At 45.6% G+C, this 27,131-nt stretch overlaps 1 protein-coding gene across 2 annotated transcripts in view; it reads right to left on the bottom strand.

The window, feature by feature from the left end:
* Nucleotides 1-27,131, bottom strand: part of XPNPEP1 (X-prolyl aminopeptidase 1) — a 61,272-nt gene that overhangs the window by 26,028 nt on the left and 8,113 nt on the right. The window contains exons 3-9 of one of the 2 annotated variants that reach the window (XM_060099818.1): nucleotides 22,632-22,756; nucleotides 10,581-10,644; nucleotides 9,278-9,382; nucleotides 5,490-5,582; nucleotides 5,093-5,236; nucleotides 2,773-2,868; nucleotides 562-643 (exon numbers count right to left, since the gene is read on the bottom strand). In XM_060099818.1, the coding sequence (XP_059955801.1) occupies nucleotides 562-643; nucleotides 2,773-2,868; nucleotides 5,093-5,236; nucleotides 5,490-5,582; nucleotides 9,278-9,382; nucleotides 10,581-10,644; nucleotides 22,632-22,756 (709 nt within the window). The remainder of the gene's footprint in view (nucleotides 1-561; nucleotides 644-2,772; nucleotides 2,869-5,092; nucleotides 5,237-5,489; nucleotides 5,583-9,277; nucleotides 9,383-10,580; nucleotides 10,645-22,631; nucleotides 22,757-27,131) is intronic. The other variant, XM_060099825.1, reaches the window with a different exon arrangement.

Raw genomic sequence — 27,131 nt, 5'->3', positions numbered from 1 at the left:
GTCTGAATGCAGAAAGCCATCCAAGTAAGAAGAGCAATGGCAGGTTGGCCACAAGCAGCAGTTTAAAAGATAAACTGACAAGGCACAGCTCAGGGGGGTTTTCTGTGTCACTTCTGACCTTCCAAATGACTGGGTCTATTTGCATCGTGGACCCAGGATTGTATAACAGAGCCCATATTCCCCTTGGCATTGGCTGCTAGGAAACCTGGAATCAAATGTACGGCCTGAACAAGACTTTGCAGCAGGAATTCTGTGAACTAGCCTCACTCTCTCCAGTTTTGTTCTGATGTCCTCGACCACCTATTTTTTTTTATCTCCTAGTACTACAGAGACTTTCAGAGATTTCAAATCATTTTCAGGATTAAAAGAGAGGCAGGATATAAATAAATATCTATTGTTAAGGAAGACAAGAAGGGGAAGGAAGAGAGGCAGGAAAGGGAAAGGGCAGGAGAAAAGCAGCAGTGTACTAGCGCACGTCAGGCCCGAGACTGGCGGGACGGGGGCGACTGGGGCTCCGAGGAGCTGTGGGGAAGGACTTTCAGGCGCAGGGCCAGCACTCACATGATGGTCTCTAGTCCTATGATTGCATAGGAGAAAAATACTGGATTGTGCTCCACATCTGATCCTCGGAGATTGAACAGCCCTGAAAAAAAAAAAATCCTGTCACTTGCCTGAGTGAGAGTTTAAGGGGTAGGTTGTAGAGCAAGGGAAGAGCTTCCACTCGCTAGGGAAGGACTGGGTGGCATCTCTCAGAGAAGCTGGGAGCCTCACTTCCTGGTCCCACCTCTGAGCTGCAGTTGCTCATATCTGCCACATGATGGCACCAGAACTGTTTCTTACGCTACCACATCACCATCCCGAGAAGGGGATGGAAGAGTTATTAGTCAGAAAACCCAACAAATGCCCTCCAGACAAGAGTTGAAATGGTCCACCTGGCGGTGACCTGCCAGGCCTAGCAGGCCTGACGTGCCACAGAAAAATGCTCTGGCACTCCCAAATACAGGAGAGGGAGCCAAGCACTCGCCCCCTTCTGAGGGGAACGACCTAGAGTAGAAAAACTGAGACCCACCCATGAGGGAGGCCAGATGAGGCCCTCTGTGCGAGGGTCAAGAGCCCCAGGAAGGCGGGGCTTCCCGGCAGAGGAACAAAAGCAGTGAGTCAGCGGTGCTCCGGCCCACAAATGAAACCCGAGCCTGCGGCCCACCCGGAACCACGGCTGGGTGGAGGACCTGCCTTGGCCAGTGTCAGGGGGTCTAGTGAGGTCACGGAGTGTTGGAGAAACTAGAGGGACCAGCAGAGAGCACAGCTCTCGTCCGAGGACTTCCAGCTGCCTAATGCTTGCTCTACTGAGGATCAGAGTGCAGAGAAGACCCTGGCGTAAAAAGCACTGCCTCTGTTTTAAAATCATGGCTTCGCAAAGTAAAGCAATGAGGCAACATGTTTTACCTATCAGACCAAACTAGCACTCTTTCAAAATGACAGCACCTGGGGCTGGCGAGGGTGTGGCGAGAGGGGTGTACTCATACACCGCTGTGCAACCTTTCCGGCAGGTACATGGCAAAATGGTCAAAAGCCCTGCCATGCATACATCCTCTAATCCATAACACCACCTCTAAAGCCAACCAGAAGTTGGAAGAAAATTATCAGAAACTTAAGACATGGATTGTGATGCACCAAGACTTTGATGGATGTAACAAAATCACGAGAAAATTGGAAATTACTCAAAGGGCATATGTAGGGGAATGGCTAAGTAAATTATGATACAACCATATGATGAGATATTTCATATTCACTTAAAATTATGCTTATGTATGCTTAGAGTATCCCGATACACTGGAAAAAATCTAGCTACAAAATTACATATGTGCAGAATGTTAACTGTAATTCTCTGTGTGTAAGAAAATTATAGGTGATTTTTTTTCTTCTTTCTACTTCCTCTGCACTTTCCAGGTTTTCCGCAATGGAAATGTGTGTCTTTTTAATAATAAAGGAGAGAAATTAGCTTTATATGTTATTTTCTCTGACGTTAAAGTTATTTAGTTAACTAGGGATATAAATCACTGACACTCTTGACAAAGTTTGGACCTGGGGATTAGAGAGCTAGGACACTGTGCAGTAAGCTTTCTTTCTCTAGTGAGAAAAATCAAAGGATAAGGCAGTGCCTTGTCTCAGGTACCCTGGGTCAAATCCAGTCAGAAAATAGCAGACAATAAGAAGATTCCTTCAGGCTCTAGAAGGCACTATCCCATGGGGATAGTTTAAGGTCTAAAGATTAAAAAACTGCTATTGTACCAAAAGGCTTGTTGAAGAACTTTCAGTTCCTGAGTTTTCTGAAGTAGAAATATTTCTAGAGCATCCTCATTGTGAAGAACTTGGGGATATACAGGAAAAGGATAAAGAAAAAAATATCTCCTATGATCTTATTTCTATACCCATAGAGACACACGAATGTTGACAGGCACCAAAAGTTTGTTGGAAATGTCCCTCCTCAGAGGTGTCACAGTCCTGAGTAGACTGGCCAGAGGGGGACATCATCACAGATTTAACATCAGCCCCTGGCTGTAATACAGCTCCAGACCAAGCTACATTCCCCTCCCCGACTCCCTGTAATTACTTCTCCATCCTACTCGGCATATCATATACCCCACTGGTGACAGTCTTTTGCTTACTCCCTGGCCACTCTGAAAGCTGAATTGCATGAACACACAGATTCCCAGAGAACCAATGCAGAGACTGGGTAACACACCCCAACAGTGAAACCAGAGCACTCACATGCAATCTCATCCAGGGCAGTGACCACAAACCACACGACGTTCCTCTCGGCCATTTTCAACCGAAGATCTACAACCTTGTCCTTCCAGGAGATGCCTGCAAGAAACAAACGTACTTGCGACTTCAGCCCTGGTCTGGTCCCAGGGACCTGCAGAAGCCAAGTGAAAGAACCCATTCCAAACATTTTTAACCAGCACCATATCCCAGGGAGCATGTTAACTGAGCAGACAGAAGGCCCAGATTCAAGCCCCATCCATGAGAAGTGACTGTAAGCTATTTGACTGTCAAGAGCCCTGACTACCTCAAAGAAAAAGTAATTCATTTGTTCATCCAACAAATGTCTATGAAGCATCTACACTTCCCAGGCATAGATACCATGCTGGTCACTGTGGTTACAGCTCTGAGCTACATGCAGTCCTTGCGCTCATGGGGTTTACAATCTAGAAGGGAAGACAGACAATTAAACCAGCAATTAGTGGGACTTCCCTGGTGGCACAGTGGTTAAGAATCCACCTGCCAATGCAGGGGACATGGGTTCGTTCCCTGGTCTGGGAAGATGCCACATGCCTTGGAGCAACTAAGCCCGCGAGCCACAACTACTGAGCCCGTGTGCCACAACTAATGCAGCCCGCACACCTAGAGCCCGTGCTCTGCAACAAAAGAAGCCGCTGCAATGAGAAGCCTGCGCACCACAATGAAGAGTAGCCTCCGCTCGCCGCAACTAGAGAAAGCCTGCACAAGGCAACGAAGATCCAACACAGCCAAAAATAAAATAAATAATTTTTTTTAAAAACCCCAAAAAACAAGCAATTAGTTACACTTCTGTACAGGGAGCTTTGAGAACACACTACCCAGCAGAGAGAACTCACCGAGTCTTAGAAGTCAGGGGAATATCACCTACCACTTTACATTCCTGGAGATACGAGACTTGCCTTTCAGTGCTAAGACCGAGGAATTCTCTACAGTCTGACTCAGTGTGACAACCACTTCCAAATCACACTTGCACTGTCAGACACAGCCACGGCCTCCCTGCTCTCCCCAGGATGAAACTGGGGTCCTAGAGGAGCTCACCCCATCACCACCACCACCAACAACAACAACCATGAAACAGCACGTGTAACGCAGGGCACAGCCACCTGTGAACATGGCAGGCATCTGTCTTATTCGCCCAGCACCTAGCAGTGTCCTGTACACAGCAGGCACTCATGTGTCTGCTGAACAGAAGTTTTACCAGCCACACCTGCTCTCCCCCCTTCTATAAGCAATAGGTCAGAGCCTCTGCTTCAGTTGAACAAAACTCAAAACACGTTGATGGAAAATGTTTAGCTGACCCTGGGCCACTCACTGGACCCATCCCCCTGATCTGTCATACCCTCAGGTGAGGGTGTCACAAGGAAAGCAAGCTGGGGGCTGTCCCCACAACTAAACGCTGCTTTGAAGACCAGCTCGGGAATGCTGTTTAAAACTTGACTGAGAGTCTGGGCTGTACTGCTTTCTTCCCAGGACCCCTCTGGGCAATGTGCCTACATTCCAGACATCCCCCCTGCACCTCTCCTCTGCCGTTTCCACAGCAAGGCTCCCTCCCCTGCAGCCCCACCTCCCAGGCCTTTCCCTCTGCACTCCTCACTCTGGCATAAATCACACTTTCATCTCCCACAAAACGTTCACAGAACTTGCTCCTCACTCACCACTATCACACAAGCCAAAGAAACCCACCCACACCCCAAAGCTACTAAAGCAGAGGACAGACAGAAGGAGGGCGCCTGGGAAGGTAAACCTACAAATGCTGACAGAAGAAAAGGAAATGGAATCTAGAAACCTCTAGGCTCACTACAGTCCAATAAAAATTAATTTAAAAAACAAAACAAAAGACAATCTGCTAAGGCTGGGGTGTGTATACAACCCGATCAGCTGTTGACACTGATTGTGGATTAAAAAATATGTGAGAAGGAAAAAAAATTTAAATAAAGAAATAAAACTCTCAAGGTGACTAAATCAAAAAAAGAAAAGAAACCTCTAGTCTGTTTCCAATATTAGACATGTTAGAGGGGCAGTTAGCAACTGAATGGTAAAAAAGCCATCTCAGCAGCACCCACAGGTCTGCCCAGAAGAGCTTTGCAAGAATAAACTATGCCAAAGTAGGTGGCAAGTAGGTGGCAACTGTGGAAACAAACTGAACTCCTGCTGCGTCAAATGCCCCATGTGCCAGGGCGGGGCAAAATCCTCCAATCAGCTCAAGCTCGACCTGGATTCAGAGGACTTTCATTTCGGTGAAGGGGCCAATGGTCAGGGGCCTTCTGGGCACAGCCGTGGTTCTGACCTGTGTAATCCAGGCCCAGTGTGATGAGGGGCTTGCACGGACGCTCAGGACGGTCTGTCCAGATCTTGTCCACAAGGTTCTCCTTGACAGGAATGAGGTGGTGGCCAGCGCTTCTCAGAACCTTGGCCATCTTCTTCCAGTAATCTGAGGAGAAACACACGTGGTCTAGCTATGAACTGAACACCCTTTACAGGCAGCAGGGCTTTGAGAGCCTGGCACCTTCTGAAAGGCTAACCCGCGGTCCTGTGCTAACTCTTCTCCTCACCTTGACCTTTGTTGTGACATCAGATCATGCTGAGCCCCCAGATGTTCCACAACCCACAAGCAAACAAGGAGGATGGAGAGGCCTCTAGAACTCACTTCCTCACCCAAGGTGAAAGGGCCTATGCTTACTCACCTGTAGGAATGATCAGTGGGTCCACACCAACCCTGGATCCTTCAGGAAGTACGCTCACCAGCCAGTCTTCCTGAGTTGGTGTGTCCTTCAGACCTACAGAGGGAAGAACTGATGAGAAACAATTCCCAGGGGGACCCGAGCTCATTGTCCTATCCAGAAGGAGGCAATTCACCAACATCGTGATAGCAGGGTCTTTATTAAGCACCTTCTTCAAAGAGAATTGACAGCACTTGGAAAATCTGAACTTCCCTTAATCCTGGAAGGCTATGAAAAGTGCAAGATGCTATAAAAGGAAAACTTAAAGTAAGATGGTATATAAGGAATGGGTGAGACAGAAAAAAAAAAGAAACAGGATTTTCATTAGACCCCTGGTAAAAGGCATCCCAGGAATCGCTGCAATACAGGTACATGGTGTCATCGTGAAGGTCGTCTTGTATCAGCCTTCGGTCACTTTACCACTGATGAGAGGGTGGGTGGTGATATGGTGAAGGCTGGAGCTGGGAGCCTCCCTTACATCGCACACCAGCTAAGGGGAACACACACCACAGTGCACTCCCCTTATCTGTAGGGCAGCATTGCAGAGTGAAGGCCGCCGCCAGACAACCAGGCCTGACTGGCAGCAGAGAAACGTATCCGAAGACTGTAAGAGGGACACACAGGAACCCAACATCGTGTCTTTAACTGGCTCCCTGGGCTTCCCAACTACCAAGAGCAAACAGGCATAGGACACCAAATAAGCTTCAAAAAAGGAACTAAAGTTATTTTTATATCCCCGTTTTTCTTTAATTCGACCCAATATCTTGTATGCTTCAGATGTATACTTTTTTCATCAAATTTTTGCTAAACAACTAACATTTTGGTAAAATATTAAGAGTGAGAGTTCACATATTCTGAAATAGTACTGTTTTACTATTCTCCCTAGCGAGTACTGAAAAACACATAACCACAGAAGGGAAGTTCAAAGGTTTGTAAAGAAATGAGCTCATGGGACTTCCCTGGTGGTCCAGTGGTTAAGAATCCGCCTTCCAATGCAGGGGACGTGGGTTCGATCCCTGGTCTGGGAACTAAGATCCCACGTGCCTCAACCACCTCGATGCCAACTAAGCCCAAGCGCCACAACCACCGAGCCCGCACACCTCAACTAGAGAAACTGTGTGCCGCAAACTACAGAGCCCACACGCTTTGGAGCCTGAGCGCCACAACTAGAGGAGCCCGCATGCCGCAACAAAGAGCCCGCATGCCGCAACTAAGACCCAATGCAGCCAAAAAAAGCAAACAAATAAATAAATATTTTTTAAAAAAAGAAAAAGAAATGAGCTCATGAATCTGTTCTAAAAAACTGCCTAGAAGCTGGCACTGAGCTGTTATTTTGCTATTTGATTCTTTCCTATTTTTTTCAAACCGCTAAACAAGCCACTTACTAACGAAGTTTCTTTAATGCCCCTAGTATAACTTTCACAGGATGAAGTCATATCATCTCCTAGAAGACAGATGTTTGGCAAAAATCCCAGGGATGAACCACTCCCCAACTACACCCACCAGAATCTCCCTACACAGGAGAGACAGTGAGGAGGTGGGCTTAGGGCAGAAACTAGAGAGGGGCTTGGAAGGGAGAAGGACTCATCCGCTGGGGCTGTTCTAGAGGACAGGCAGACAGTATTCGCTCCTCTGACACTCTGACCCCCAAAGCGCTGACCTATCTAACAGCTGGAGTTTAGGCCCCAAAGAGAGATGCCCATACCCCAGAGGCACACTGAATGATCCACTGGGGTACAAGCAAAAAGTATTAGGACTTCCATTTGTAATTTTTCTTAAAAAATAAGATATTAATCTTTGCTTGTATTTGAAATACAGATGGACTGGGTGCATATACCGTCAACAGAGGCATGTAATCAAAAAGTTTAAAGGCCTAGTGGCCTATCCATTTATAATGGCCCTACAACCCCAAGTGCCTCTGTGTGTGTGTGTGTGTGTGTGTGTGTGTGAGAGAGAGAGAGAGAGAGAGAGAGAGAGAGAGAGAGAGAGAGAGAGAAAGAGAGAGAGAGAAGAGGGAGAACAACTGGGGCAACCACCTGTAGCTTTGATGTCTATATATATATTTTTTTTTTTTTTTTTTTTTTTTTTTTTGCGGTACGCGGGCCTCTCACTGCTGTGGCCTCTCCCGTTGCGGAGCACAGGCTCTGGATGCACAGGCTCAGCGGCCATGGCTCACGGGCCCAGCCGCTCTGTGGCATGTGGGATCCTCCCAGACCAGGGCACCAACCCGTGTCCCCTGCATCGGCAGGCGGACTCTCAACCACTGCGCCACCAGGGAAGCCCTGATGTTTCTATATTTTTAAAAAGACTTTTGAGAAACGGAAATTTAAAATAAATCCACTGCCAGGATAAAAACGTTCCTAATTCCTCCCTCCCTAAGACAAACAACACTTATATATGTGGAGAGTGTGTGAAACACACATACATACATACACACACACACACATACACACACACACACACACACACACACAACCTCAGTAGGCTAACTGCTTGGATCTTGGAGTCAACTCGACTCAACTCAGTGTCAACAGCCCTCTGTTCCGTGAACCACGAGTCTGGTAACAACCTGATTTCCTCGTTACTTCCAACTACAAACAAGAAATATCAGGGATTTGGCCTCATCTTCTCTTCCTCACTCAGCCCTGGTAGCCCCTTTTCCCTCCTTCTATTGTCCAAGTTGAAAATTCAGCAGGCAGAGACCTTTGTACAACCACTAAAATCATGTTTCAAAAGACTATTATAGTGACAAGGAAACATACAGCACAAAATTAAATAAAAAACAAGAGTGTACACACACACACACACACACACACACACAATTATTATCCAATAAACACTGAGCTCTGTGCTTCCCATATATTATTTCTTTAACCCTCACCATTTTATGTGGTACTTACTATTACTATTCCACCTTACATATGAGGAAACTGAAGCACTGAAGGTGAAGCAACTTGCCCAGGAAAGTTCCAGACCCATGCTCTTGCCCTATGGCTGAGCTGCCAGAACCAAGTCAGGATCCTCAGAGGGAGAGCTTCCTAGCTTCAGTTGCCAGTGGCCCCTTACCTTTATCTCACTTTGAATCATGAGGCAGCAAGGAGCAGTGGAAAGGCCCCAGTGCATGAATCAAATGCACAGCAAGCTATGTGAGCTGCAGCAAAGCAACTGTCCTCTCTGGCCCTCAGTTTCTCTTCACTGAAATGAGTATCCTGAACCAGGATCTTCCAAAATTGAACGCGTAATGGTATGTGTATATCTGCACATCATTTTCTTGGTTTTCCTTGTGCCATGAACTGGACTGTGTCTCCTCAAAATTCATACATTGAATGTAACTGTATTTGGAGACAGGGGGTTTAGGAGGTAATGAAGGTTAAACGAAGTCATAAGGTAGAATTCTAACCCAGGAGGACTGGTGGCCTTCTAAGCAGAGGAACAGAGAGAGATAGCCATGTAAGGATACAGTGAGAAGGAGGCTGTCTGCACGCCAGGAAGAGAGCTCTCACCAGAACCTGACCACAATACACCCTGATTTCAGACCTCCAGCCACCAGAAACGAAAAAGTAAATTTCTGTTGCTTAAGCCACCCAGTCTATGGTATTTTGTTTTGGTAGCCTGAGCAGACTAAGACACCTTGGATTCTAAAAGGGGCCCGTGGCCCCATAGAAGGGGTAAGATCCAGAAGCCCTGAGGAGCCCTAGGGTCCCCTGCCAGAGCTGGCCAACTAAAGGTGAGGTGGCTGTGCCCCTACGCACCCATCTTCATGAGCGTCCAGTTGCTGTCCATCTGCTTGGCAGCCTGGAGGAAGTAGCGCCCATCAGTCCACATGGCCGCATGTTCTTCTGTGACGATGGCTGTGCCTACAGCAGGGGAGCAGAGATGAGAAAGGTTTCTGAGCACCACCTAGAAGCTGCACAAAACGGCAGCAGGCAGGCAAGCACGGTGAGGGGCACCAGATCCCGTGTGGCCTCACCACCGCTCCGGTGGGGCCTCTGGTGGGGCAGCGGGGCCTTTAACTCCAAGAGAACCTCCAGGCAAGAGAAGATGATACCACTGAAAACCAGCTGTGGGCCAAGCTCTGAGAGGAACAGTCCTGAGTCAGCCTGGGTACTGGTCCCTGCACAGGAAGGACCCCACTTGTACGGCATGAGTCAAGGCCAATAGAAAGAGGTCTGTGGATCTGAGGCCACAAGGGTCTCATAATTAACAAGATAGTGGTGGATCTGCTCAGTGATCACAGCCATCTGCCCCACCAGACACCCTAAAGGAGGTGTTTCACCTTCCCCAAGGGAGACCACCTGGATGCTGTCAGTGTTCACTGTGATGCAGCAGTTGGTCACCAGCCGGGAGTTTACGCCTCCCACCTCTATCTGCCCTCAGTTCCCACAGGCCCAGCAGAACTCAGGGCTTTCAGCAGAGGTGTCAGCCAAAACCAATCCTAAAGCGCCTTTTACATCAACGGAAGCAGTGCGCTAACTGCGAGGAGAGGGGCTCGCACCAAGTTTCCTTGAAGGATGGGAGTCTGAAGCGGGGAACCCATCCTAAAACTCAAGGGCACAACAGCTTTGGGAAAGTTAGGGCAGGGCAACAGTGTAGCTCAACATTCATCTTTGTTATTTAAGCTGAAACTGAAAACAGAGAAACCAAAAGTCAAGCGCTCAGACAATTACACAGGACCAACAGGCTAAGGAGGGGGTTTTTAAGGACGCTATCAGTGTCCCACCTCTTATTTGGAGCGCTAGTTACACAGGGGTATTCAGGTTAATTGATACACTTTTCTGTATGTATGTCACAGTTAATAAAAAGTTCAAAAATATTTTTTAAGCAACATTTTTTAAGATTTGAAAAGCAAAGGCATAGAGAAGAGACACTAAAATGTAAGCTTAGGAGCTGGGGATGCTGGGACCACATCCCCTCTGCAGAGGCTCAGTGGGGACGTCTGGTTTGCATTTTTTTTTTTTTTTTTTGGTTCTGTATCACAGGCTGAAACTGGGTCTAGTTATTTTTGAGAGGCAAACAAAAGTACCAAAAGAACAAAGACAGAATTTAGAAACTCACCTGCAGAGCCATCAAATCCAGAGACAAAGGCCCGCCGACAATCACACGGAGCAATGTACTCGCTCTGGAAAACAAAAAGGACAAGGAATTGGACCTTGATCAGTCACATGCCGACTCCTGCTCAGCCCAGCAGGACTGCAAAGGCTGGCAAAAGCTGGGCACCTGCCTTCAAGGAACTGCCAATCTAGCTGAAAAGGTAAGCTGAACATTTTTTTTTTTAATTAGTGCACATTACAGAAGACCCTATTTAATTATGGGCTAAAGGGCTGTTCCCTTTAATCTCAATTTTTTCATCTGGAGAACAAAGCAAGTCAAGAGAAACAGATCAAAATTGCTCTTTCCTCACGGAGATGTTACTCAGAAAACAAACCAATAGCCTTCTCCCTTCCTTGCCACTGACATTTAGGCATCTGTTATTTTTCTCAAAAGCCCAAATTTCTGTTTTATGTGCCAATAATGCTGGTCTCTTTAGATACCAGCTTATTTCTGAACTTCCTGTTTGTATCCCCCATCCAAAGCAGTGTCACCAATCTCTCCCACGCAGACCCTGTCCCTTCCTGTTAGGGAACAAAGGGAAATGCTTCCTCTAACCCAGGAGGCTTCAGCAAAATAAAACATCATGTTCAAATCCAGGTCCTTCCCAGCCGATAATCCCTTGCCTCTGAATGGAATGGGATTAGGGCTAAGAAGGTAAGAGGTTCCCATTCCTGGGGAACGGGTACGAGGCCACATTGTGTAACTTCTGGTAATAGCCAGTGAGGCACAGAGAGCCAAGTAACTTGTCCAAAGTCACACAGCTAATAAGTAGCAGAGGCAGGATTTGACCTGAGCGGTTTCAGAGCCTCAACTCTGAAGCCCTGTGTCATGCTGCCCCCATAAAACATATCGTATCCCATCCTCAAAATAACTCTCCAGGATAAGACCAATTGCAAATGAGAAAACTGAGGTTCAAACACAGAATCTTTAAGTAACTAACACGTCAATAGCAGGGACAGGATCTGGTCTACTTGAGACCAGAGCCACTGCTCCTTCTCCTGTTAAGCAGGTTTATCCTGAGCTAAAGGACTTGGCAGGGTTAAGAATGCTTAGGATAGAGAAGGGGGCTGCTGGCTGGACCCCAAGGCATTTTGGGACAGTCAACACGATGTAGGGGGAAACGGCTCCCAGGTTCTAGTCCTGCCATGTGGATGAGAGCTGCCCCTTTCACCAAGGCAGCCACAATCGCAGCCTCAGACCAGTCACAAGACCATGACCCACAGAGGGGCTGGAAGGGTCAGCAGAAAGAATCATGATGGCAGGATGAAGGAGCTCTGAGAGCTCTGGGTCGCACCTGCCCTCTAGCAGGCCCAGCTACGTGGTCTGCAACGAGTCTCCTCACCTCTCTCAGCCTCAGTTCCTCATTTCTACAACGGGTCATTTCAGATTGCTGAACGCAATGGCAAGCAAATGTTTGATCCCGAAAACACAAGGGAACATTGACCAGACAGCACTAAGGACATAAAAAGAAGTGGCCTCCAGCATCACTTATGAACTGTAGAGCCCTCCCCTTGTTTACTGACCCAGGAATTAATGGTGCAAGACTGAAAAAAAAAAGGCCAAAATGGGGGAGAGTCTGTTCCTACCCTTCTCCTAGTTCTGTTGTGAGGAACAGTAAGTGAATGTTCAAAACAACTCACCAGAAACCTGGGAGTGCTGCGTATATGCAACAGAAGAGACGATATTAATCTCTTCCTCCTGAGTGGTGAAAAAGCAGCTAAGAGGCTGGGAAAACTCAGTTAACAAAAAAAAACCCTTGTGCTAAAAAATCAGAGTACACAACGGGGAAAATACAGAGGGGGCACTCTGGACCAACAGGGAGGTCCCCCTGGCTGGGTGCTCTCCCACCCGACGCACAGTGGGGAGGCAGGGGAGGGGCTCGGCCTGGCTGGGCTCTGGCACGCAGGGACACAGCTCTCGAGGAGTGCCCCACCCCTACCTGGGGAAGCCGGGGCCGAGGCTCACGTCCCCACAGGGGTTACCTGGAGCTGCCTCTCAGCAAAGGCAGGAGAAGAGTTTCTCCAAAGGGAGATGGAATTAACAGCAGGTGGATGTGTTTGGTTTGGGATCGAGATGAGGGTGGAGCAAGAACGTCTAGACATGACCTAAGTGGTCAACATGCCAGAAAGACATCACTGACCAAAGCTGTCACCTCCACATCAACAGGCTAAGCAGAGGCCAGACAAGCACTGGGCCCGGGCCTCCCACTCTTCCCCCAGCCATGAAGCTGGAAAAGCCCGGGAACATTCTCCCTAGAGAACAGCAAAAGGCCTAAAATAAGCCAAAGTCTTGGCATACTAGGAAAAAGCCGCAAAGAAACACAGTCATTGGCTTTTTTCTCCAGAACTGTCCATTTCTCTCCATCTCTAATTGTCCCTGTCCAAGCTTCCCCCATCTCTACCTGGACCACTGTCCCTACAATCCACTCTTCACACACACTCAGAGTGAGCTTTTCAAAATGTGTATATATCATGTTAGTGTCCAGCTTAAAATCCTCCAGTGACTTCCCACCACACTTAGGATAGAATCCAAACCCCAGGCCAGTCCCCAAGGCATAGCCTGGTCCGGCCCTGCTCTCCTCCCACAGTCCTCCCACTCACATTGCTCCAGCCACACCGCCTGCTTTCTGCTCCTTGCGCTTGCCAATCTCATTCCTGCTTCAAGGCCTTTGCACATGCTTTTCCTTGTGCCTATAAAAGTCTCCCTCTGGTCGTGGCATGGCAGGCTCCTTCCCATCATTATATTTCAGGTCAGATGTCACCTCCCCAGAGAGGCTTGCCTAGACTATCCAGCTACAGTAGCCACTCAGCCTCTTCTACCTCTCTGTACAGTGCATTTTTCTAGATGTTTCTCTTCTTAATGACTCTTTTACACTGTTATTGTCCTGCTCCCCAGAATGTAAGTCCCATGAGATCAGGGTGTTTGTCTGTCTTGTTTGTCACTGTCCCTGTACAGGGCACAGGTGACACACACTAGGCCCGCAACCAATACTTGCAGAATAAAGGAACAGCAGGAGGAGAGATGAACCTTTCTCCGTAGTTAAGACCTCAGCCAGCTCTTTGAAGACAGAGAAAGGGCTACAAGCCAAGAAATGCAGGTGCCCTCTAGAAACCGGAAAAGACAAGGAAATGGATTCTCCCCAGAGCCTCCAGAAGTCACTTTAGCCCTGCTGACCACTGCAGGCTCCAGCCCTCCAGAACTGTAAGATAATAAATTTGTGTGGTTGTAAGCCACTAAGTTTGTCACAGCAGCAACAGGAAACTAATGCTTTATCCAACAGGAAAAAGGCCAGAAGGGATTATAACTGGGGTTTCAAACTCAAAAGCCCTAGGGTACAGGCAGGTAAACTAAATGAGTAAAGCAGGACAAGAGGCTGTCTCTTCTAGAGAGAGCAGCTCCCACTCAGCTCTGATTCCTGTCATGCTGGAATGTGAACCACGTGTTGCCAACCTTCAATATTTCAGGAAAAGCTAAATATATGTATGTTCGTGAGAGGTCACTCAATTTTTAAATGTTGGCATCTAATTCAAACAATTTAAATAACACACAGCCAAATAAAGCATATCAGTAAACTACAGAAAAAAAAAAAAGCCTCAGCCATGTCTCAAAATCCAGCTCAAACATGCCCTCTTCCACAAAGCTTTCTGACCCATCCAGCTTTCAGAGATCTCCCACACCTCTGAATTTTACCAAACCATCCACAATGGCATTTATCCATGCTCCCCACCTGGGTGATGATAACAAATAATACTGGCTAGGACTGACTACTTGCCAATAACTACCTTCATTTCCCCTAATTCTAACCCCAACAGCAGCTCTGGAAGGTAGCATCCTTCCCATTTACAGATTAAAAAAAAGAAGAAGAAGAAGAAGAAGCAGCAGCTCAGAGAAGTAAATTACTTACTTACCACCACCCCGCAACCAAGACACCACTGCTCTAAATGGCAGAGCTGAGATCTGATCTCAGGTCTGACTTCCAAAAGCCCATGCCTTTGCCACACTGCCAAGCAACTGCCCCCCGTTCACCTCTACCTTCATCAACCACATGACAGATGTCTCCTACATGCAGGAATCAAACCTATGTTCAAGCCTGGCTCCCCCACTTACTGGCTTTCTTGTCTCTTAAATGAAACCAAGTCAAGGTATGTGGGAAAAATGGATAGCTGCCCAAAGATTCATGCCCTTTCCTTACTGTAAAGTCACTGAAGAGCGGTTGGTTTCCCATCCAGGTCTTCATTTCCCAGGCCCCCTTGCATCTAGGCGGGATCACATGACTAGTTCTCACCAACGGAAAGTGGGTGGGAAGTGATAGCTGAGTCAGGGCAGTTAAAGATGGACGCACCCTCTCCATACTCCTTCCCTTCCGCCAGCTGGAACGGTGGCATCAGGATGGAAAGTGCCTGGATCCCTGAATCACTCTTCTTCCTAGTGAAAGAAAGTCAGCCACCAACCAGGAACACCCACTCTGGACTGCTAGATGAACAAGAAATAAGGCTCTGCAATACAGAGTCACTGAAACTTTGAGATGTGTTACCACAGCTAGCATTACTCTAATTAATACGGTGAAGAAAATCACTCCGGGATAAAAATCACTACCTCCACCCCAGGAGAAAGCCTATTTAAGAAATAAAAACAGGAAGCCAGCTCCTGGAGGAATGGGAGTAGCATCAAAAAGAGTTTCGGAAAATCGGAGTCATGTCTTCCAGACGGAGGAACCATAAACACAGCCAAAAGCTCAAGGTGGCGGAGCCGCTCCCCCAAGGATGGGATCTGTGGACTAAGCCGAGCCCAAAAGCAGACGAGGGGCCTCACAGAAGGGGAGGATGAAGAGTTCGGATTTCTCAAAGGTGGGGCCAGGGCAGTTCTGGCTCCAGCCAATGATTCTCCTGGTTTGGGGCCAGTCGTGCCTGCAAATCCCAACATTTGGCTTAGAAGGTACAAGAAAACACCCAGATTACAAGAGAGAATGGACACTTCCTCGCTGAAAAAGTCCCCCCGGGCCCAAACTCATTAATACTACAACCACTGTTCTGAGTTTAAAAGAAAAAACCCTTAGAGTGGAAAAGGACAGAGAGGAGCAGACCCCTGGAGCGCCAAGTCCTCGCACAATTACATATCCGGGGTGCGTGTTGTCTCCAGCATGCAACAGTGTGTGGGTGTGTGTGTTTGTGCTTTGGAAAGTACACAAAGTACACTAACACCCTCCCTCCCCAACCCGTAGGAGAAATTCCATCAACCCTGAATCCAGCCTGAAACAAAACAGGAACAAGAGCCCCAGAGCACAGCAGCCTCTCTATTACTGGGGGAGGAGGCTCCTGCGGCAGGTCACACACAAAGCCAGCACTTCCTCCCTGTCCTCACAGTCCTGGCAAGGACCCAGAGTCCCACTTAACAGTCAGCCCAACGAGGGCCCTGCTCTCCACAGGAGCTGAAACAAGGAACGTGGGGCTTCTCACTTCTTTCTGTGGATGGCGCCACAAACCCTCTCAGCTTCCAAACTTCCCAGTACCCTCGGTCGCCTGCCTGCAAGGTCCTCGCTCAATCTATCTACCGCTTCTCCTCCAAATCCTTCCCTTCTTCTCTGCTCCTAAGTCCAGCACCCAAGTCCAGGCTCTCTGTACCCCGACTCTGGGATCCTGCACTGGCCTCGGAACAGGCTTCTCAGTTTCCAGTGTCTCCCTTCTCCAATCCACGCTGAACACTGCTCCCGTTGACTGATGGGGTCACTCTCTTATTCGAAGACCTTCAGTGGGTCCCTGCTGTCTAACAGAAACCTAAACTCCTGACTCTGGTGGCTCCTGAGTGGCCTTGACCAGACCCTATTATTCTTTCTTCTTTAGGGTTATCATTATTCATATTCTCCTACTTCCACGGATTTGCCCATGGTATTTCTTGCACCTCTCTACCTATAAGCACCCAAATTCTACCTGTTCACATTCCAATTTAAATACATTTCCATCATGAAGCCTTCCTTGACCCTGCCAGCTTAAAATATTCCCTTTCACCTATGAGTTCAGTCCACACTTTAAATCTGCGCTTCGCATTAGAGTAGCCACCAGACACATGTAGCTACCAAGCACTTGAAATGTGGCCAATGTGACTGAGAAACTAAATGTCTGATTTTATTTCAACTAATTTAATTATAAATTTTAAAACTGATGCTCAAGGCTCAGTTATTACAAAACTTTTTAAATATGTTTAGAACAACTCTGGTATGTAAGGCCACTTCTTCAACTGTAAATTTTATGAAATCTAAATACAGATCAAATATTTCCAACAAACATTCCACATTCAACTTGAGATGTTTTGTAATGAAATACATACAGAATTGAAGACTCAGTATAAAAAAAGAAATGTAAACTATCTCATTAATGATTTTTAATACTGATGATGTGATGAAATGATAACATTTTGGACATACTGGGGTAAATAAAATATATTATTGGGCTTCCCTGGTGGCGCAGCAGTTCGGACTCCGCCTGCTGATGCAAGGGACAAGGGTTCGTGCCCCAGTCCGGTAAGATCCCACATGCCACAGAGCGGCTAGGCCCGTGAGCCATGGCCGCTGAGCCTGCGCATCCGGAGCCTGTGCTCCACAACGGGAGAGGCCACAACAGTGAGAGGCCTGCGTACCGCAAAAAAAATAAAAAATGTATTATTAAAAATAATTTCACTGTTTCTTTTTACTTTTTTTTTTTTACTATGGCTATTAGAATAGTTAAAACTACATATGTGCCTCATATATTTCTACTGGACAGTGCTGATTAAGTTCTTTCCTATGACATTTACTAGTCGCATTTTGTGTTAGATTTGTGACTGGGGCTATCTACTCTTTAACCTCTTTAAGGGAATATTTTCCCTCATGTATTTCTATAATAGTAATAATAACAACAACAGAAATAGCAGCTAATATAATGAGACTTATTAGGTGACAGACATACTTTAAGCATTTATATCTATTAACTCATTTGATCCTAACAACAGCCCTAAGAGATAGATACGTCACTGTCCCATTTTTGCTGGTGGGGAAACTGAGACGCAGAGAGTTTACCTGACACTTAGGAGTTTGAGGTAACTTACTTGAGGTCAAGCAGCTTAGTTAAGTGGCAAATCTGCCACCTGAACCCAGACAGTTTCTAGAGCCCATACGCTTATCTATATGCTAACTGCTTGCCTTTTACATTTGTCCCAATACTTAGCCCTGATATGGTAGCCAGGAAATATGCACCAGACAAGCAAAACACAACTTCTCCCGCCTTGTAAGGCAGATGGCTAAGCTACAGCAATAGAAATGATAACCAAAGATTATAAAAGAAAAATGGGGAGGGGGGTAGTGGGGAGGGAGGTGAGAGAGAAGAGGACAGCAAGAGTACAAGAATGTAAGTTTGTGAAGCCTAAACAAATAGGACTTCTGCAATAAAAGTGACAGCTCATATCAAGCAGGCTTAACTTTTTGTGTTTTCAGGATGTTGCTGGAAAACACATTTTTCCAGGATTAGAGCTTCAACTTCCTCATTTAGGGAGGAGCCATCCAATTCTGATATTCCAGATCCATTAGCAGGAGGTGAAACACTGAGGGAAAACCTGGAACATCACTGGGGTTTGGCCAGTGTCGCTGCCATTCCCAAAGCTGAATAAGAAATTGCTTTGGGTCTATTAGGTCACACCTAATGTCAAAGACAGAATTTTAAAAAATCCATCAGGGTATTAGACCAAAAACCAGCATTATGATACCAAAAAAAGTTGGCTCAGGAACAGCACCCAGGACCAAGAACATCAAGATAAACTTGGCTTGGCTACAAGAACGTCCCCTACCAGTAAACACAGATTTTATCCTAACTCCAGGCAAAAGAAAACTGAAACTAAAATACCAACACTACAAAGCTTCCAGCACACCCTTAACTGGAAACCTTCAAAGGTTACTGCAAGTAATACTCACAGGTCAAATCTTTCCATACAATGAGGCCTCACCTGGAGGTGAAGGTTCATAAATAAAGCAGAACTAGTAGGAGTTTGGCTGCTGCTCCACGACAGCCTGTGAGACCCTTTCAAAGGAGAGACCCAGTTTCGGACAACAGTGTGCTAGTGCTATGAGGGTTAATGTTAGGTGTCAACTTGACTTGCTAAGGGATTCCCAGATAGCCAGCTGGTAAAACATTATTTCTCGGTGTGTCTGTGAGGTTGTTTCTGGAAAAGATTAACATTTTTATTGGTAGACCCAATAAAGATCGCCCTCACCGATACACATGGGTTGCATCCAATCAGTTGAAAGGCAGAGAATGAAAAACACCACTGGTGAATCCAGCAGAGAATCCATGTGACAGGAAGCCCAAGTCCAAAGGCTGAAGCCTGGGCCTGACAGGAGGCAAGGAAGAGCCCATCAGAGGTACCCAGGCAGGAGAAGAAAAAAGGAGTTCCTTGAAGACAAGGCCAAGGTCTGCCCTTCTTAAATGGTGGGATGCCCAGTTCCTCTGCTACTTACACCTCCTCAGGTCCAAGCTATGTTGGCTACCCTACCTACTCATCCAGCCCTTAGTCAAGATGAAACTTTGGTTCCTATGAAGTTGGTGAACCTTGTTCATCTAGAGAACAGAAGTGAATGGAAGAATTGTGTTACCAAAGCCCCACCCTAAACGCCACCAGTCTCTCCTTACCTCCCCCCGCCCGCCTACTAAATTTAACATTACAGTACACGGCCACCTCGGCTTTCTCACGTGCCAACAGCCCCTTTCCGGCCTGATCTGCTGCTTCTCCTACACTTACACATTGTTTTCCCACCTCCCCCTTCACCCCTTCAACCACTTCCACTTGCCAAACCCTCATCTTCAGGGTCCTCTCCTCTTTACACCTCCCCTTCCTCTCACGTCTTCCAGGAGCAAGTTCAAACCCACTGTGGTACAAAAAGTGCTACTGAAGATCAACAGACTAAGGAATTCCATGGAACAGAGTCCCCTACCCCACTCCTGAGATGACTGTGGAAATTCCATGGACATTTAAATCTGAAAAGTGCTGAATACTTCATCTGTTCCTTAGAGTTGTACACTCATATATTAAAGGCCCTGAGAAATCCTACAGTTAAGAAACTGCTCAAATGGGCAAAGGACTTGAATAGACACTTCTCCAAAGAAGATACACAAATGGCCAACAAGCATATGAAAAGATGCTCAACATCACTAATCATCAGGGAAATACAAGTCAAAACCACGAGATATTACCTCATATCCATTAGGACACCACCATCAAAAAAAAGAAATAACAAGTGTCGGCAAGGATGTAAAGAAATTGGAATTCTTGTGCACTGTTGGGGTAAATGCAAAATGGCATGGCCACCGTGGGAAACAGTATGGAGGTTCCTGAAAAAATTAAAAATAGAATTACTATAGGATCCAGCAATCCCACTTCAGGTATATATCCAAAAGAATTGAACAAGATCTCAAAGAGACATTTACAGATCCATGTTCAGTGCAGCATTATTCACAAGAGCCAAGAGGTGGAAGCAACCTGAATGTTCATAAACAAATGAATAAAGAAAATGTAGTATATGCATACAATGGATTATTATTTAGCCTTAAAAAAGAAGGAAATCCCATCATAAGCTACAACATGGATGAACCTTGAGGACATTACACTAAGTGAAATTAAGCCAGTTACCAAAAGACAATACTGCATGATTCCACTTAGATGAGGCACCTAAGGTGGTCAAATTCTTAGAAAGTAGGATGGCAGGTGGCGGGGACAGGGAGAGGTGTTCAGTGGCTGTAGTTTCAGGTTTGCAAGATGAAAAAGTTCTAGAGATCTGCTGTACAATTATGTGCACACAGTTAACACTGATGCATTGTACAGTGGTGTGAAAAATGGTTAAATGTTAAGTTTTTTTACCACAATAAAAAAAAAAGAAACTGTTCAGCTCATTTCACTATTTTCTTGACCCCTGACTACATTTTTGCAGAACAGCTTACAAAACACAACAGGAATGCTGTAAAATATGGTTTGGGAAACTCTGTTCTAAACATCAAAATATCCTGAATGTCATGCCGTTGCCTCAAATCATCCAATCCCTTTGGTTATTCATTTCAGCCCTTCATTTGCTCCTGAGGCCAGGAAATCTCCTGTGCCTCCAAGCAGGGGTCCAATCTTGATGCTGTCCCCAGGTTAACACTGGCTTGATATTGTCATGACCATATGGTTTGCCACCGTTGGAGGAGGGGCAGAAAGGAGGTCAGCTAGAGTAGACCTCTTTCGGGAACTTTGCTTCAACTTACAGTAACACCCTTATCTGTCACCCCCTCCATCATGGCAGACCCTCATCAGTCATGTCAGTGCCACACGTGATCTCACGTGAGCAAGCACGCACGCACACATACGTACTTATATACTCACAGTGACCAAGGGTAAACACCAAGCTACTACACCAATCAAGTTCTCACCCAGGACTCCGGATTTGGAATTAAGGTTCTGGCTCAATCTGGTATCTTGAAAGTAACAGATAAAGAGATATATATGCAGAAACTGTGGGGTGGCCATCTATTCACTATCTACCTTGTTGCCTGAGACAGAAAGAAACTTATCTGCAGCAAGAGCTGAAACCCCTCCCATTCCAGTCCTCCTAGAGGGCCAGCTGCACCTTGCCCTCAGGTTCCACGGGACATCCTACCTGAGGCACAACTCCAGAGAGTACCATTCACAACCTGGAGTTGTGCCAGTACAGTGGCCCTGCCCCTAAATCCTTATAAAACAGCATTTTTATTGCTCAAAGTACTTCAAGGTGGTTTCTATTGCCTGCAACTAAAGAATTCTAGAACACGAGTATTTCTGACTATTGCTTTTTACTTCCTTAGGCTTTTGCCAGAGGAACTTACCACCTTGTTTCTGAAAAGCACTCTAAGCTTCCCTGCTTCTCTGCCTTTGCTCCTACTAATCCTTCTATCTAGAATCCCTTCCCCCTTCTTTATTTACCCAACTCTATGCGTCCTTCAAGGCCAAGTTCACATGCCTCCCCTGCCCATGAAGCCTTCCATCACCCTCCCCTCTCACCCTCAAACATCCACAGCCCTCTGCCCAGGTTTTCTTGATGGCACGTCCACATTCCACCTTGCAATATAGACATGTGTATGCATATCTTAACTCCAATACTAAACTGTCTGCTTCTTGAGACCAGGACCATTCTCATCTTTGTGTCATGTGCCATACCTAAGGCAGTGCACATAAACAAAGGCTATAAAAAGTATATGTGTAGATGACTCTATGGAAGAATAGCACTTTGTATACCGTCTCAGGTCTCTACTAAACCATAAACACGGGGAGGGCAGGAATTCAAATTTAAATTCGTCTTTGTAACCCTGCAGTACCATGACCATGGTGTAGGCATCCAAATACCTGCTGAGTCAATGACCTAAAAAAGTAAATCCTAGAATCCTTTCGTCCTCTGCTTTTCAGCCCCATCACATGCAGTCTTCACCTCTCTAAACCCGGCTCTCCCGTAATTAAATCACTCGTGTTCTCAGACATAGAGGGCACTTATTGAAATGCTTCCACCAAAGGTGGTGGCTGGGGGGATGATGGGGGTAATATACAGAATCATCCCTAAAACCTGCTAGAGTGGAGATCCAAGATGAACTTCTGGCTGCCCTTCTGGCTGTGCCAGTGGGACAGGACAGTGTGGATGGGGAGAAGGGAGGCAGGACAGACAATTCTGCTGGGGACGTGGTGTGGCAAAGGAGATGGGGTAAAGTGCATCAGCAACAGGAAGGTCCAGACTTCTGCCCGTTCATTTATCTCCTAATTCTTCCACAATTTATGGAAAGCTAGCTATCTACATTGGAAATAATCCAGGGCCAAATCAATAAGCATTCAGTGAGACTCTACTGGACACAGGTCCCTGTGCTTAGCCCTGGAGAACATGCTTAGATGTGGGTTGACAACTTGAATCCTACAAACACATTGGGGCTGAAGGAAAGGAATAAAAAGAAACGAGGGGCTGATGAGTTCCATCACCAGCCCATCTCCATTCAGTACCTGGTGGGCATCTCCCGACGGGATGATGTAGGCCTGGATTGGCTCTGTCACATACTCCAGGTTCCTCATGGCTTGTCTCAGCTGCCGAAGCAGCTCCGAAGTTACCTTTGGAGGCATTCTGCTGTCTGCAACAACAGGAGAGTTTGTACCAAAACCAGACTGCTCCACGCCACTCAATGACTAGTTAAGTACCAGAGTGGTACATTTGTTATAATTGATGATCTATATAGACACATCATGATCCCCCAAAGTCCACAGTTTACATTAGGGTTCACTGTTGGTGCTGCATACTCTATGGGTTTTGACAAATGTATAATGACACGTATCCATCATTATGATTTAATAGTTTAATAGTTTTCATTGCCCTAAAAATCCTCTCTGCTCAGTCTATTCATCCCTCTTTCCCCTCCCCCCAATCCATTGGTATGACTAATCTTTTTACTGTCTCCATAGTTTTGCCTTTTCCAGAAAGTCATAGTGTTGACCTTACAGTATATAGCCTTTTCAGATAGCCTTCTTTCACTTAGCAATATGCATTTAAGATTCCTCCATGTCTCTTCATGGATTAATATAGTTCATCTCTTTTCATTGCTGAATAATATTCCATGGTCTGGATGTACCACAGTTTGTTTATTCATTCACAAACTGAAGGACACCTTGGTTGCTCCCAAGTTTTGGTGATTATGAATAGAAATAAAACATCCATGTTGCAGGTTTTTCTGTAGACGTAAGTTTTCAATTCCTTTGGATAAATACCAAGGCACATGATTGCTGGATCATATGGTAAGAGTATATTTGGTTTTGTAAGAAACTACCAAAATGTCTTCTAAAGTGGCTGTACCATTTTGCATTCCCACCATTAATGAATGCAAGTTCCTGCTGGTCCACATCCTAGCCACCATTTGGTGTTGTCAGACTTTTGGATTTTGCCAACCCTTTTTTTAAAAAAATAAAAAATACTTGACTTAACCAAAAACATCCTAATGTACAATGCTGTAAGTAATTTACGTTGAGGCTATTGTACTACAGGTTATCTTCAAGAATTTACACTCTGGCTCACTGTGGCTTGTACTCTGCTAGGTATAGATACTTTTTTTGTTTTTTTTCTTTAGCATTTTTATCTACTGCTTCTCCATCATCACCAGCACCTTAGGCTATAAAAGCCTCAGTCTTTATGGTTATCTCCAATAGATTCCCCTATGAGGTACCATACTACTACTCTTGGGACTCACTGAAAAAGTGCCCCATTTTATTCATAATCTGCAAGGGCAGCTTCAGCTGCTGGCCTCAGGGCTCCCACTCAGAAGTCTCCAAAAGACAGAAGTACTCAAAGAGAGAGACAATGGAAATGGTCCTATTCATGATTCAAACATGTCCATGATCCCTGCATTACAGATGCTTTTGAATACTTTTCAGGGGGACATCCTTTCCTTTTATCTGACCTACTGAGCCTATAATTTCTCATGTACTTGAAAAAGAGGGATCAGAAGTATCTAATCTGACCTAAATTTATATGTCAATACCTCCACTGGGTTCAAAATGAAGCCTATTATGACCTCATAAGCTTGCCGGCATCTGAAAACTTTATTATGACGTCTTTCAGGAGCTTCAGAATAAATCTGTGTTTCCGAGCCATATTTCTGAGCAATCTAACATTTTTAAAAGTCAAGCAAAAACGTAGACATCCTTTGGAGCAGTATTCCAACCTTGGCTGCACATGAGAACTACCTGGGGAACTTATTTAATTAGTCTGGAGTACAGCCTGAGCATCTGGAATTTTAAAAAGCAACTATATGACAGTAGCCAGTATATTTTCTTTCAAGATCATTGATTTCCTCATAGAATTTGGTTTCTATCTGGGCACATCCTGACGTGCAGATTTTGATGGCACCGACTGGGTGTTTATAGCCCTGACTGTAGTATGGATCAGTATTATGTTACTGACTTCATCAATAAAGTCAGCAGAACTAATGGCAAGCACAAAATCCTCAATTACAAACTGAAAACCATCAAAGGCAAAATGGAGCTGGTCAAAGACATCCTCTGCTTCCTGGTCACCACAACCGGCCTCCTCAACACCACATTCTGACCTTCATCACCATCTCTTGCCTCATCATTACATGCCTCCTCTTGACTGGCCTCCCCGGAATCACCAGCATCCTCAGTTTCACTCCACTACAGTGGCATCTTCACACTTCCCTCCACAATGCCACCTGCCCTCCTCATCACTATTAACATCTCTCCTGCGCCTTCCTTCCTCATCCTTCATACCCTTCATATTTGGTCGGTGTCCTGAGTCTAATGCAGCCACTTGTCACCTATATCAGACCCAATGAAAGAACTCCCAATACCACAACCAACAGATAAGATGTGATAAGGGGCAGTGGCTGAGGCAACGAATGGGCTGTGGCAGTGGAAGCACCTATCAAGGAGGAGGATACAATGGGCAAAGGCGGCTGAGGGAGAGGCGGCCAAAGGCCAACAGACCTTAAAAGTGACTGAATGGCTGAGCAGCTAGAGCTGAGGAGGAGACAAAGCAGGTGTAATTATAAGACCCAGCCACTGAGGTGGCAGCAGTTAATGAGTCAAGATGGCGGAGGTGAAAATTATGGCTGGTGATCCTCACAGGGTAATTTTTATGAGGATTAAATGGGCTACTATATACAAAGCATTTAGAAACAGTGCCTGGCATATAGTAAATGTGGTGTTTGCAATTACTAGAGGTAGATACACAATTAACTAACTATGAAAGCAATGTGATAAATGGTGCATTAGGTGTATATATTGCTTCCCCTTAAGGCAGGGACCATGTCATCTTCATCTCTGAATCCATGTATCTAGCCAAGCACCTAACATACGCATACACTCACTCAAAGATGGCTGAATGAATATCACAGCTTTGTGTCTATGATCTTTTCAGACTCAGCATAACAGTAACGAATCTTCAGTGAAAGAAAGCTAGGATCCTAGAAGATGCTGTATAATAGCATCTGCTCATTCCATATCCCATTACTTTTCAGAAACGTTAGAAGCAGCCAAGAGCTAATCAGGGTGTGCAGGGAAGGGGGGAGCCAAGAACAACAAACCTAGGCCATGATGTAAAATTAGCCCATACATTGCCAGGTATTTTTAAATCATGCTTTAAAAAGAATGACTCATTTGAACGTCTCTTGCATATGTGGGTCTGCTTTTAGACATAAGCTCCTAAACCTTCAGCCTTTATCACAAACAGAAGACTTTTCACTGCTTGGAAGTATATGAGGAGCACACCCTATTTACCTCACTGGGTGGCTAGAAAAATTTAACATGACAGCATGTGTGAAAGCTCCATGCACAGCATCTGATACATTGTAGAAGCTCAAGAAATATTATTTGAATCTGAATCTGAAGCACCAGCTGGGATTCCTACATGCCTTGTTATAAGAAGAGAAGGGACTAGTTTACTCCAATTTCAGCATCTTAACATTTGCACAGATGCCAAGCTGCTTTTCCAGCATTTAGAGATGGTGGTTTGTTTCTCTGTCCCACCGTTAAGCAAGGGCCAAGGGCTTTACATACATTAGTGGTTAATTCTCACAATAATCCCCCCCAGGGAGATTTCACTATTCCCATTTTACAGATAAATAAACAGGAGTTAAATCCTTGCCCAAATCAACTGGGTCATCAGGACCAGGACCCAAGCTCTATCCAATTACCAAGTGCATGCTCTATTAGATCATATTATCTAGGGAACATAACAGAGGCTCTCTTAAAGCATTCTAAGACCAAAGGAATCGAAACAAGTGGGTTCCAGTTTCCAGCTGGGATTTATAACCTCAGACAACTGAAGCTCCCTGAACCTCTATTTCTTCAAATGTAATAAAAAGAAAGGTAAGTTCTCTTCAAACTCTAAATTCAATTATTCTATCACTTTTCCCTTTCCTACCTCCTCTTTTCCCCATTCCTTCCTCTCCTCCCTCTTAACACGGCCCAAAATGTGTTGGATACATCTACATTTTTAAAGAAAAAGACCTAAAATTGCATGTAGTTGCAGCATTGACCTTCCAAAGAGAGACCCGTTATGGTTTCTAATGTGCTTCATGGATTGATTTTTTCAGTCAACTGGAAGGAAACACTATAGTTCTCCTGGGTAGTCCACAGAAAAGCACCAGTTTACATGGGCCAGAAATATAGAAATACACCACTTTTCAGAATTCAGGTTTCTGGCAACCCAATAATATAACTAACCAGCCCTGGGAAGAGGATATGGTTCCAGAAAATTTTCCCAAAAAGATTTTCCTGAATGCCCATTTAATTTAGAAAGCACAATAATACACCATAAACTTTTCTTATTTCATAGTCTTATGATGAAAACTGAAAGCTAATCTCTAAGGTGGTCAATAAAGGATTATATTAGAAATTAGAAAAATCAGAATAGGACTTTTTCAATAACAACCTGTCTCTACCACTACCACCACCATCACCACCATCCCAAGAACAGGAAATGCAAAAACCATAACT

This window comes from Mesoplodon densirostris, chromosome 1, assembly GCF_025265405.1.
Source record: "Mesoplodon densirostris isolate mMesDen1 chromosome 1, mMesDen1 primary haplotype, whole genome shotgun sequence".
NCBI classification, from domain to species: domain Eukaryota; kingdom Metazoa; phylum Chordata; class Mammalia; order Artiodactyla; family Ziphiidae; genus Mesoplodon; species Mesoplodon densirostris.
The sequence above is the reverse complement of the archived record's forward strand: the minus strand, read 5'-3'. Positions and strand labels throughout refer to the sequence as shown.